General features: G+C 43.8%; 1 protein-coding gene across 4 annotated transcripts in view; it reads left to right on the plus strand.

Moving 5' to 3' along the window:
- The window catches only part of MCC (MCC regulator of Wnt signaling pathway), a 366,135-nt gene that overhangs the window by 265,316 nt on the left and 86,338 nt on the right, over positions 1–14,481 (plus strand). For all 4 annotated transcript variants that reach the window (XM_075601563.1, XM_075601553.1, XM_075601572.1 and 1 more), the window contains one exon: positions 8,668–8,810. In XM_075601563.1, the coding sequence (XP_075457678.1) occupies positions 8,668–8,810 (143 nt within the window). The remainder of the gene's footprint in view (positions 1–8,667; positions 8,811–14,481) is intronic.

The following is a 14,481-nucleotide window of genomic DNA, read 5'->3' on the forward strand; positions in this document are numbered from 1 at the left end:
GGCAGAATCACCATCTAATTGCAGAGCAATGTTGATGATAATGATCGTATAAACAACAGTATGATTAAAACAAATCACTGCTATTATGCTCCTTGTTTAGACAGTGGCCTTCATTTAGCACGGCACATGTATGTGGCCATCTGCAGATGTTTGCCTTGCAAGCTGCGCACACACATGATGCCAGCGGACTCTCCACAGTTCAGAGGTCAAGCGAACAGCCGTAGCTAATTGTTTCATGTCCCTGAGGATAGCACAAGGCAGTCCCGCTGGATATATATTCCAGCTGCAGCTTATATGAAACTTTCATGAAGAACAAATATCATTAGCCCCTTTGTTGTGTTTCAAGAGAACGCTGTAGCTGCAGCACAGGGGTGGCCAACTCCAGTCCTCAAGAGCCACCAGCAGGTCAGTTTTTCGGGATATCTCCGCTTCAGCACATGTGGCTCAATCAGTGGCTCAGTCGAAGCCTGCACCACCTGTGTTGAAGCTGGGATATCCTGAAAACCTGATCTGCTTGGAAGCTCTTGAGGACTGGAGATGGCTACCCCTGCTGTATCACATTGCAGCCAAGGGCCTTTTCCCTCAAGGGTTTAGATATACAGTGGTGGTTTATAGAGCATAAAAACCATAATGCAGCATTAAGAATTAATGAGCACAGTTGCATGGACTCAACAATCTGTGGCTTCTTCTTAGGGTCCCCAAAAATTACGTGGATATTGTTTTAACCCACAACCTCTGTCAGTCCTACACTAGGAAGACTGCAGTGTTATTGAATATAATCTTTCCAAGAGCTCTTAAAGCATGGAGGGGGCCCGGTCCGCTAAACACTATTAGCTAGAATAGCGGTGCGCAAAGTGGGGGGCGCACCCCCCAGGGGGGGCACGGGATTTTTTTTCGGTGGGCGGGCGCTTGCAGAGGCCCCGTGCTCTTCCCCATGGCATTAAAATTAAATGCCGGGGGATTGCGTGAGGCCTCTGCAACACACTTACCGGGGCTGGTGTGATGCGTTGCCATGGCAACACGGCATCAAATGACGTCGCGGTGCCATGCGGAGTGATGTTGCACGGCCGTCTCCATGGTAACTGGGTCATGTGACGTCGCGTGACCCCGCAGCATCATTTGACATCGCCGATCGAGGTGAGGGGGGGGGGCGTGAAAGCGAGGGGGAGCAGACTCCTCTAAGCTAGAACATTGCCTTATCTTGTTTTCATGCAATGCTTTGATAGTACTAAGCAAGGCTATTCCACCTACAGTAAGCCACCCTCCATTCACTGGAATGGGCAATAAGGTGTGTTCCGGGGCTGCAAGTGTCTCATGAAATATCACCACTCAAATGATCCTCAATCCATCCAAACAAGTTATTGAGGCAAAAAAAAAATGTACGTTTCTATTTCTTAAACAATTATCCTTTGAAATGTCTATGACTAGACAGCCCAAACCATTATTTCTTGGATGGGAAATAAACATACAGTATATGTTTCCCTACACTGTATTATGTAAACTTCAGTGCGCCCCATGGCTGTTGTGTACACACGCGAGTGTAATTGTCATACAATGAAATATTATGGCTAGCTGACCTACTTAGTATATAATTTCAAAATGATTTGATGCCTGACATGCTTAGGAAGACTGCATGCTGTAAAGGTGTCTGCACTCGGATGTCAGGCATGTGGAATAAACCAAGCCTAGAAGATGTCAGTTAGAGCCAATGAAGCATATTTCACAGAGATTAGCCATCAGTAAAAGCTCTGTGACATAGAAGTCACCTTTTTTTTTTTTTTAAAAGGCTTCTCAAGTACAAATCAGATACAGATTGTATTTTGATGTCTGGGAGGTAGATACAGTATTATCCATCAGTGGGCAAAATATCAAGGCACGTCCTTCTTTGAACCTATCCCTTTATCCTCCATCAAAACTATTGCCCATCTATAGTGTTTACACAGATATGTAACGTGTGTCAAAAGTTGGATTCTGCTATGTTGTTATAGAAGGGACAGAGAAGGCTTCAGCAGTCAGGTGAAATAAATGTTCTTTTTTAAGGTTTTTAAGAATATTTATGTGACCAGCAACCTTGTGTAGGTAGCACAGTTTGCAAGAATCTGTGATCTGCAAACTTCCTTCGTTCTAGGGAAAAGTATTGCCACCTAGCAGCAGCTGGTGGGACGTTCAAGCCTACTGAAGAAAGACACGTGAGGCTAAAAAAAAGCAACGCTAGCCACAGCTGCCTCGCATGAGTCTGCCATGCACCACGGTGGCGTATTTTTCCAAAAGCTTGATTATCGGATGGCAATCCTTCGTATCACCCTAATGATGTAAAGGAAAAACAGATGTTATTATCTAGTTGGCATACTATAAGTCACATTCCATTTGAGATGCTTCTAACTCTTGGTAGTAACAGGAAGAACTAACCCATGAACTCCAGATTGAGAATCAAGGCTTTTTTGTTTTTTATCTGGTTCTTGATAGAACTTCAGGATATTACATGTTCAATAATGTATGTTATACCATTTATTTGGTACCTTCTCAAGGAACCGGACAATGATTCTGTCTGGGTCCACGGTTCGAGCTTAGGTATAAATAAATAAAAAAAACGACTGGTTACCTTTAGGAAAGCAAATGCAACCGTCCGGCTAACCGCAGTGGGAGAGTAGGATGGCCATTGTTTTCTGGTGGCAATGCTCTCTCCTAGAACAAAAGAAGTTTGTTCCTGCAAACTGAGTTTTAATCTTCCGGAGGTTGCTAGCAACAACTAATGGGAGAATATCCCTCACCTGGTGGTTGCCCTAGCAAATGGAATTGGTTCTGTATCGTAAGGTCTCCAGTAATGTTTTACGAAAGTGCAAGTAGAAGCCCAAGCAATGATAATCGGTGAGGAGACACTCTGTGCTGCTGCTGTTGTAGCCGCAGATATAATAGACCGCCTCAATGGTAAGCTCTAGCTGGGTTTTTGGTTTATTTGGAGTTTTGGAAAGATCTGAACTCCTGAATGATCACATTATACCTTGTCTAAGTACGCAGTCTTCCTGGGGAGTTAATGAGTTTTTGAGCAATTAAAGATAGGGACTGTTATGCTAATCGGCCGCAATCCATTTAGACTATGGGAGCTCCTGTAGCAGAGCTTCTGTTCTCTGAAGCATTTGAGGGTGATCCCTAATTGAATAGTTTAGTCTTTGGTGAGAAGGCAATTCAAAGGAAACAACGGTTTTTACCTGGTCGGTACTGATTTTTTTGTAATACCCTTGGGAGAGGGGAAAGACAAGTGTATGGAAGTTTCAGGTACGTCCACGGGAACGCTAATGAGTCAATTTTCCATGGCCCCTAGAAGGTTTGGACCTAGTGCCTCCCATCTTGTTGATGTAGGACATTGCTGTTCTGTTGTCCATTTCAATCAATACCTTAATGTTGTGGTATTGCCGAGGAACAAAAGACTGAAGGGCTGGTTTTGCTGCTCTGAGTTATAACAGATTTATGTGTAAGTGTGATTCTACCTTTGACCAAACCTCCAGCATAGAGCCTTTTTGGGAGACTCCCACCCCCCAAAATTAAAAGAGATACGTCTGTTATGACCATATCTGGAAGCGGTTTCAGAAGAGGGCACAGAGGGAGGGGAATGAGAGACCACCAAATTTTGTCCTTGAGAGCTTGTCTAGACAGATTAGGACTGACTAGGGTTACCCTTGGCATATGTGCTGTACAGAAGAAATTGTGATTGCACAGGAGAGGAGTTTTGCGAAAGCCTGGGCCCAGGGCAAGGAACATCCCTAGTACCACTGCTAGTTTCCATAGTGGAGATTATTTTTTGTGTAAGACCTGTACTAAAAATCGTATGGAACTGAGCATGTGGAGAGACAACAAAAGGGTATATAGTATAAACCCTAGGAAGTAAATGGACTGTTATATTGTCAGAATGGATTTTTCTGTTTATGGTAAACCCTAAATTCTCTAACAGGGCCTTGGTGTAATTGCATTGTTGTATCAGAGTATCTAGATTCTGATGTACCAGAAGCATGTCGTCTAGATAAATAAATTAGTAGCTCTCCCGAATGCAGGGGAAAAAACGGCACTCCAGAGGACTTGGTAGAAAAGTATTCAAAAATATTTATTCATTAAAAAGCTGCAGTTCAAGCTACCGTTTAAAAAAATTAAAAAAATTCCCCCCATTCAATATGTGCATCAATATAATCTGCACACTGACAAGTGATTAGCTCAGTTGCAGATCGATCTGTTCTCCTGTAATCGATCGGGTTATTTAATTCCGTTCTTGCACAGCATTGTGGGTAATGTAGTCCAGCAATATTATGTGACTGGGAAGTTATTAGATACAATTGGTGCACTGCTAGAGAAAGGGCGGGGCTCAAGAGCCAGAGCCTATCAGAAGGGGAAGGGGGCTGTCACTTTGGAAATGCTTCCTACATTAGAAACATTAAAAATGTTTTTAAAGCATTTTTTTTTTCATTTTTGTTAATGCTATTTTATCATAGTTCAGAATTGATTTATTATTTTTTTTAAAACACACGTAGGATATTGCTTGAACTGCTGCTTTAAAGTATGATCATGCTTCAATACATCTTTTTGAATACTTTTCTCCCAAGTCCTTTGGAGGGCCGTTTTTTCCCCCCATTTGGGAGAGCTACTTATTTCTGCTCACACCTGGTTTGTGATGGACGTGCACCTGAAGCGGTTCTACGATTCGTGTGAGTGCATCTCCTTTCTCATCTACTGTCTAGATAAATGATACACCAAAACCCTTTTTGATAGAGATGAGCCACTACCGACTTCATAATTCTGGTTAAAGTGTAGGGGCCTTGTACAGGTCAAAAATTATGCCTGTAGAAATGCTCTTTCCACTTGAATCTGAGAAGTCTCCTCCAATTGTGATAGACTTTAACTGTGTGAAATGCATATTTTAAGTCTATTTTCACGCAAAAAGTAATTGGGTTGGACTAAAGTGGGTATGTCGGATGGACCTTCTATTCTAAATCTTTTTTGTCTGATGAATATGTTTACGTTCTTTGCATTTAGAACTGGTCGAACGAAACCATCTGGCTTCTGTACAGGAAAGAGGTGGCTTACCCCGCCGAAACTACTGAATTTGCTACCTCTATTCTGCCCTGACTTAGAGTTAAAGAGAAGCCAGATTCTAGATGAGGGCTGCAGATTCTTGAGGAAGGAGAAAGCTGAAAAGGAAAACTCCTGAGGGGGAAGTGAAAAGACCTTGTTTACCACTCTGAGAACCCATTTTTCTGAAGTGATCTCTGGCCGTTTTATGAACCTGAAAGTGAAAGGGAACGTACGGGGTTGAGGCCTACACCTACCTGCCCTGAAACGCCTCGGGGAAGATGGTTCTCTGGTGTTCGATGAGAATCAGTTTTTGAAGCATGTATTCACTTGGTCCTGTTTAAAGGTGTCATATAGTGGTCCATAGGGTCTGACGAACCATACCTCTCTATGAAAGGGCCCTCTAATATTTTCGTGGGGAACTATTTTCATGTCAGAGACTTGTGCCTTGTGTCTGGCCTTGACCTCGTCCAAAAACTGAGATTAAATGCAAATTTATTTTTCTTGGTTGGGAAACTCATGAACCCGTAGAGCTAAGTTGGGCAAGCACATTTAACCAGTGGGACCTATGGGTGCTAGGGACATAATTAAAGGTCTGGCCCTGCTAACTTTGACACTTACTGAAACTTCCTGGATTAGGTCCCTGTATACCCTTCCTCTCTACTTTCTCCAACATGAATGAGTGTTCTTTTTAATTGGTATTATTTCCTCTGAACCGGAGGTGTCGGAGGAAACCAGTGTTCTAAGGCACGTTTTAGCCTTTTTATGCAGGGGAAATGGAAAGACTCCGTGGTGAAAAAAACATGGTGTCTATAGCAGCTGCTGAAACGGCATAATCCACCGTGCGCATGCTCCCGGTCACGTGAAAGGCAGCCTACTGTAGCCGTTACTAGGTGGCAAGCCTCCAAATAACAAAGTTGTTTGTACTTACTGGTTAAGCAGAGGCATCTGGGTAACAAAGCTGTGTATGTGAGTAGTCCATGTTAAAAACTCCAGAGCAGAGAATTACCGGCCTGGTTATGCTAACCAAGATTTAGTGTTGGCATATGACTCCAGAGAACACAAATTGTTTTTAAAATGTAGTAGTATATTTAAAGCCGCAATCCCCTCTAGAACCCTCTGAGTCCTGCTCTTCAGAAGAAGAAATAATAGTTTTTTGCGTGTTAAAAATCATGATTCTCATAATTTCTAGTACCTGAGGTTACAAGGGTAACCTTTCAATTACCCGGAGGGTGCTCCATTTTAACCTCCCTTATATTTGAAATGCTTATATTTCCTGAATGGAGTGCACACAAAACAGTATTTCAAAGGGCAAGAAGAAATCCCTTAAGGTACAGTACAGCACCCATATATTCCCTGCGACTGTGTGGCAGTACCTACCTTCACATGTTTCACTCAGAGGTTACCGGCAGTACCTACCTTCACATGTTTCACTCAGAGGTTACCGGCAGTACCTACCTTCACATGTTTCACTCAGAGGTTACCGGCAGTACCTACCTTCACATGTTTCACTCAGAGGTTACCGGCAGTACCTACCTTCACATGTTTCACTCAGAGGTTACCGGCAGTACCTACCTTCACATGTTTCACTCAGAGGTTACCGGCAGTACCTACCTTCCCATGTTTCACTCAGAGGTTACCGTCCGTACCTACCTTCACATGTTTCACTCAGAGGTTACCGGCAGTACCTACCTTCACATGTTTCACTCAGAAGTTACCGGCAGTACCTACCTTCACATGTTTCACTCAGAGGTTACCGGCAGTACCTACCTTCACATGTTTTCACTCAGGTTACAGGCAGTACCTACCTTCACATGTTTTCACTCAGAGGTTACCGGCAGTACCTACCTTCACATGTTTTCACTCAGGTTACCGGCAGTACCTACCTTCACATGTTTTCACTCAGGTTACCGGCAGTACCTACCTTCACATGTTTTCACTCAGGTTACCGGCAGTATCTACCTTCACATGTTTTCACTCAGGTTACCGGCAGTACCTACCTTCACATGTTTTCACTCAGGTTACCGGCAGTACCTACCTTCACATGTTTTCACTCAGGTTACCGGCAGTACCTACCTTCACATGTTTTCACTCAGGTTATCGGCAGTACCTACCTTCACATGTTTTCACTCAGGTTACCGGCAGTACCTACCTTCACATGTTTTCACTCAGGTTACCGGCAGTACCTACCTTCACATGTTTTCACTCAGAGGTTACCGTCAGTACCTACCTTCACATGTTTTCACTCAGAGGTTATCGGCAGTACCTACCTTCACATGTTTCACTCAGAGGTTACCGGCAGTACCTACCTTCACATGTTTTCACTTTGGTTACCTGCAGTACCTACCTTCACATGTTTTCACTCAGGTTACCGGCAGTACCTACCTTCACATGTTTCACTCAGAGGTTACCGGCAGTACCTACCTTCACATGTTTCACTCAGAGGTTATCGGCAGTACCTACCTTCACATGTTTTCACTCAGGTTACCGGCAGTACCTACCTTCACATGTTTCACTCAGAGGTTACCGGCAGTACCTACCTTCACATGTTTTCACTCAGGTTACCGGCAGTACCTACCTTCACATGTTTCACTCAGGTTACCGGCAGTACCTACCTTCACATGTTTTCACTCAGGTTACCGGCAGTATCTACCTTCACATGTTTCACTCAGAGGTTATCGGCAGTACCTACCTTCACATGTTTCACTCAGGTTACCAGCAGTACCTACCTTCACATGTTTTCACTCAGGTTACCGGCAGTATCTACCTTCACATGTTTTCACTCAGGTTACCATGATTGCATTGTGTTTTGAAGGGTACTTTTAAAAAAATTGTCTTTGAATAATGTGCACATTTACTATACATTGCTACACTTAAGTATTAAGTTGTAGTAGTAAGGAGCAGTGTAAGGGAACTAGGGTGGGAGGTTGATTAATGCACACATCCTTATGTTATGTACCACATGTACTATGGCTTGCAATGAGTGTTCCAGCATTTATGCACCAAGAACGCCAACATGTCTTAAAATGGCAGTCCCCACCCCACTTCCCTGTCATCAGAACTAGGCTATTCTCAACTGGGGGGAACCCCTGTTTCCAGATAAATGTACCTTTTTAATTTGCCAGTAAAATTACCGATTAAAACAAGATGGCCACTGGGTTATTCAATAGAAAGCCACAATGTCATGCCCTGATCACATTACAGCTTCCTAATGGCCCATGGGAGTGAGGCTTAGGAGTCCTCTATTTTGATGATCCGGAAGGAAAAAAATAACCATTTAAATGGTAGCTTTTTCCTGGAAGTGAGAATAGTACCATTCAGCTACAGACCCGGTCCACTTATACTCTATGCCAGGTGCTGTCTCCCCCAGAAAGTTTTATAGCTGCGCATCACTGGTTCCCGAGAGATTGCATCTTGACATTCTTCCGGTCAAGAATCATGTTTTTGACATTCTTTTCCAGTAGAAATAATATGGCCCCCTCACACAAGAGGCAAATAGAAAGCCGTGACATCATCACATGAAAAACGCCTTACAGGATGGCAAATGCTATTCATTGCTTTGGAGGGGCTGTGATGTTGTCTCCAATGTGTGATGTTTCTGTTGTGCAGGGAGGAGGATGAATATTCTGAGCTGCGGTCAGAACACAGTCACAGCCAGCTTGAAACCATCGACGACTCGCGCAGTGTGGACCAGGATCAGACGTCAGTCTCAGTACAGGAGAATCAGTCCACTGCGGTCACTGTGGATATGGGTAAGTGTCTCTAGTAATTGATGGTATTGAGTCGTAACTAGTGATTGGACGAATTTTGGGGGCGGACTTGGATCCGCCTCGGATCGAATAGTTCCTTTGGTCCTCGGATTTCTGCGAATCAGTCTCAAAAAGAGACAATCCAATCCGTGGATGCCGCAATCCGCTGATTCTTAAAATCCACCCGCGGATAGCGGAATCCACGGATTGGATTGTTACAATTCCCCAGCGGATTGTATCCAATGGTGTTATGGATTAATCCGCACAGATTCATTTTACTCCACGGAACAGATTTTGATAGTTTCGCCCATATCTAGTCATAACAAGTGTAAAAGTGACTCTGGCGCCCCCTATGATTACTATACAGATGAACCGATGATGCCACAAACAAACGTCTTCATGTGGCTAATATTAGATAAGCGATAAAAACCAGAAATTAACAATAATAATTAATATACTGGCCTCTCTGTGGAACTGCTGCTTGACCGGAGAAAGATCATCCCTTGATCCTCATAAGGCAATGGAAGTGGAGTGTATGGTCAGCGCAAAACATGGAAGATAAATAATAAAAAAACAATTAATGATATTACACTTTGTGGACAATTGCAATGACGAAACAATAGTGGACAGTGATAAGGAAATATATCATAGGAAAAAAAGGGAAATGTCGGCGCCAAGTGTGACAATAATAAATAGTCCAAACCATACGAGTGAAAGTCCAAATGTAGTCCTTAGATCAGGGGGGCGCAAACTTTTTTCCCTGCGCCCCCCTGCCGGCTGTCCCCTCACTCCCGCGCCCCCCCAACCCCAACTTACCCTCGCTCCGGCGTAATGACGTCACGTTGCCATAGCAACGTGACGTCACATGACCTCGCAGCGTCATTTTGATGCCGCGTTGCCATGGCGACGCCGGGAGGAAGCCGCCAGAGCCACGGGTAAGTATGGTTTACAGAGGCCCTGCAGCTCCCCCGGCACTTAATTTAAGTGCCTTCGGGAAGCGCGCGGGGCCTCTGTAAACCCCGCGCCCCCCGTCGGCAGTCTCGCGCCCCCCCTGGGGGTCGCGCCCCACAGTTTGCGCACCGCTGCCTTAGATGATCAATTGATGTGCAGACGGACTCAACTGGGGGGATTCTCTCCAAGATACAGTGCAATATGTGGAAATAAAAGAAAATGAATTATGCTGCAGTATGTCTGTCAATGCGGACATAAAAACATATATCACTAACAACACAATACAGACATGACAGACTAACAACAACACAAGCCAGACTAAAAAATAATAAAAAAGCTAGAGGGCAGCGATCAGAAGTTAAACAGAGTGAAGTTTTGGTTCCTGGAAGTGGAAGCATACTATCCGGTCTGAGGCGTGGGGGACGAGATACGTATGAGGACAACAGTATTGGGAGGAAGACAGAGCGTGACGCTACATCCGCTCGGAGGTGCTTCAGCTCCTGTGACCTGTGTAGCTCCACACAGCATCTACCTCTCACGTGGGGACGCCAGTGAGAGGGCTCCGGTCGCCATCTTGAAACCACTGATTGTGTCTCCAGTCCTACTGCCTGATATTTTCCTGTATCTTGTGAGTAGGGCAACGATTTTAACCCCCCCCCCCCCCCCCCCCGGATTGGTGTCTGCCAGCCATCCTCCAGAACCCTACATTAGTTGTCAATAAATAGCTTTTTTATTATTTTTTAGTCTGGCTTGTGTTGTTGTTAGTCTGTCATGTCTGTATTGTGTTGTTAGTGATATGTTTTTATGTCCGCATTGACTGACATACTGCACCATAATTCATTTTCTTTTATTTCCACATATTGCACTGTATCTTGGAGAGAATCCACAGTCCGTCTGCACATCAATTGATCATCTAAGGACTACATTTGGACTTTCACTCGTATGGTTTGGACTATTTATTATTGTCACACTTGGCGCAGACATTTCCCTTTTTTTCCTATGCCATCCAACTGACTGTACTGACAGTATTTGTCTGGCTGCCTCTATTGTTATTTATATTTTACACGTGTTTCCCAGTAGGGGTATTGTATGATTTTTAGTGCTGTTTTGCACCGTCTTTCTTGTTTTTTAAGGAAATATATCAATAACAATTTTTGGACTCACACGGCCACGAGTGAGCCACTTTCACATCCAAGGTTTCTTTCTACACAGTGTAGATTCATACATCACAGCACTATCTATCTCAGGATTCCAAAGGAGAATTCATGTAATGAGTTGCAGGTCCGAGCAGGACTGAATCGTTATGAAAATAAGCAGGACAAACGCTTTAATGCCGTCTCATACCAGATATTAGGATATCCATTTAGCACTCCAACACCACACGCTCTGTCTTAACTTTTAAGTTTCTGAATAAGCAGAACGGCCACTTACCAAATCCATGTGTATTCATTTACTATAATCCTTAAACCACCCGTCTTAACATTGCTTCCACTTCGCTGAACAGTCCTAAAAACCACAAACTCGTATAAAGTAAACGCTGTGCTTTTTGAAGGATGAAAACCAAGCTGCAGCTTTTATTCATTTTATCACCATCTAGCAAAACTTGATACATTGCAATATATTTAAACCAACATGAAAACTATCACATTAAAGGCTCAATCCCTTAGGATACCCTTGCCCGCATGCTATAAATTTCGCCAGCCACACAACCTAACCGTTAATCAAGCCATCAGCCTGATGACGACACGACTCTCATTCAATTACTTTTTGATAAATGCTTCCCACATTATTCCCCAACCTCTGGCTACCTTGGACACTATCCCCGAATTCCCCTTCTTCCTTCTCGGGTTTCTCCAGCTTCTATTTACAAAGACACATTAGTACCAGTTCCTGCTTCACTCCCTCATAAAGTCCCATTGACTATCACAACCTCCTCCTAGCTGGCCTTCTTTCTGCCTCTTCCCACCCCAGTGCATGGACAACCCTGATGCTTGACCTATCCATCTTTTACTCCTACAGTGTGTGCCAATCCGTTCACTGGCTCCCTATCTCCATGTTTGATGTTATGTTGTGTACTTTTTAGATCACAGGATTATGCTGCTCTCCGTGCTACATGCAAAATAAATAAGAATTTGGCTTAAACACTAAAATGTTTCTTTTATGAAGATAACCATCACTTTGACACACAGAAAATGCATGGAGTACCTGTTTATAGTATTAAGTAAATTGGCTCTTTTGCATTTACTTAGCAGTGTAGTTACTTTATTTATAGTATAGTTCCGCTGTGTATATGTAAGTATACTTATATATTTGTTTTTGATCTACTACGTGTAAGTTTGTTTATAATAGTAATATATACTGTATCACGTATGCAAGGTACAAGACCCATTGCAATGAAAATAAAACACCCTCCCTATATTACATTTTAATTGTACATTTTATTTGCGCCAGCTGACCGTTTGCATAATAATCCATTTCTTTTTGAAAGGACAGATTGCATATTTCTAAGCAATACAAAACCGCTCACTATTCCTCTGGAAAGATTCCAGCAGCAATCCATATGTAAGGCTTTCATTTCCCGTTAAATTCACCTCCCATAAAAATATTGATGCTGCATATGTCAATTGCCACGTTGATCCTACACCACTCCATCTTAGAGAAAATCCCATGTTTCGTGCTTGTGTTGCCCACCTTGGCTGCTTTTTTGCTGTGAAAAATGGGTGGGTTTTACACCTCTTCTCATCAACGAAATGTTCCAGAATTGGTAGTATGTGTTGACGTGCAAGCCATGTCATGTAACAATGCCAGTGCTGTATCTTGGTCAGCAAAGAAATTAAGGCTATTAAAAGTTCTATAATGGGTGTGGGACCACCTTGCTTCAGAGTAAAGAAGAGTCTGCAGCATTACAAGTTAACAGATGGAATGAAGTGATGACGGCTATGAATACATGGATAAATGTATATACCCCTCCCTGCCAGGTTCCTTAAGGAGGTTACATCAGAGTAGTGGTGTATAAGGCATCTGCAACGATTTACCTTGTCTCAGGGGCCGTCAGTGGTCTGCTGGGCGATGGAAAAGATGTGCGCCAGAAGTTTTTATAATACAACCTCAATCGTTATTCATGTTCCCATGCTTGGGAACACTGCAGTCCCAGTACATATTGGGTAACTTGGTTGCACAGATATCAATACTTATACAGGTCTTCCTTGAGTTCTCACTCTTAACCCACATGGGAGGTCTGGTTACCTTAGTGATACAGTAGAATCTCGGTCATCCGACCTGAACAGGCCAATATCGTGTCGGATAACCGAAAATGACGGATTATACGGAAAGTATTATCCGACATTTGCGTCCCCCCTCTCCCTTTTCGCTTACCAGGCTTACTGGCGGTGGCAGAAGAGGAGGACTGAAAACCACGGGGGTGGAACAGGAGGATGAGAGCTGGCGGCGGGGGAAGAGGACCATGTGAGATGAGGGAAGAAGTTGAGACAGCGTAAGGAGAAGAAATTTAATCGGAGCAGAGCAGCACAGGAGAACAGCAGGGGAGGAATGTGCTGTAACACCGGCAGACACCAGAAGTCAGACGCCGGTCAACTTTCGGTGCTACAGCTCTTTCCTCCCCTGCCGTTCTCCTGTGCTTCTCTGATCCTGCTCCGATTACATTTCTTCTCCTGCCGCCGCCCACTGTTTCAACTTCTTCCCTCCGCTGACATGGTCCTCTTCTCCTGCCGCCAGCTGTCTTCCTCCTGTTCTGCTCCTGTGGTCTTCAGTGCTCCTCTTCTGCCGCCGGTAAACCTGGTAAACGAGAAGGCGGGGGATCGGGGGGAAATGTGGGATAAAACGGATTGTTGATTAACCAGAAGTCGAATATCCGAGACTCTACTGTACTCATCTGGTGGGTCTGGGTCCCCCTCCCCTTCTTATCAACATCCTTGCAGTCCCTTTTACTGTGGACCCCTGCTGCGATCCTGGCTTGGTCTGTGTAATGTTACTATTACTTCCATACTCCTGCTTTGGAACTGCCACTTCCTCAGGGATACTGACCCCTGTGGATGGGGATGTGCTTGTAGGCTGATCCCCAGACATCCTGGTGGTACTTCTGCTTGGCCCACTTAGGCGGCCCTCGCTAGCATTCCCTTTCTTGGGACATGCACTTACTTAATATGGCCATACTAAAAGAGCCTTAATGATGGGGTATTGTCTCTGATTTAAATACAATAAAAGGGGAGCCTGACCCAAACTTATAGTTTGGGGAACATATTTCCTACCTCTTAGCTCTGAAGCTTCTCTTCTGCTGCCATGGTGGGACTCTCTCCTTTATACCTCTGATAACATGGTATGCTGTGCCACCACTGGGTATAGCTTAACCTTAACTCCTATTAACTTTATTAACCCCTAGTGTACTTTTAGTAGCCCACTAGTAGGGGGGGGGGGGGTGTTACATATATATGTATGTGTGTGTATATGTATGTACATACATACATACACGCGCACACACATAGCATATATATACATGCACATACATTGTTTTCCTTATTTTCAGTACAGTATCTTGGACTGAACCTTTGCATATACCAGTATGAGTTAGATGTGATATTTAATGAGTTTTTATCTTACACAATGTGTTCTTCAAGGTCAGTTTACCAACTTTTCATGCTTTCGTGGATAGAATGTGTGCACTTTTTTTTATTTTAAGGACTTTATTGCCTTTTGTTCTTTACAG

The sequence above is a fragment of the Ascaphus truei genome, chromosome 1 (assembly GCF_040206685.1).
Source record: "Ascaphus truei isolate aAscTru1 chromosome 1, aAscTru1.hap1, whole genome shotgun sequence".
NCBI lineage: Eukaryota > Metazoa > Chordata > Amphibia > Anura > Ascaphidae > Ascaphus > Ascaphus truei.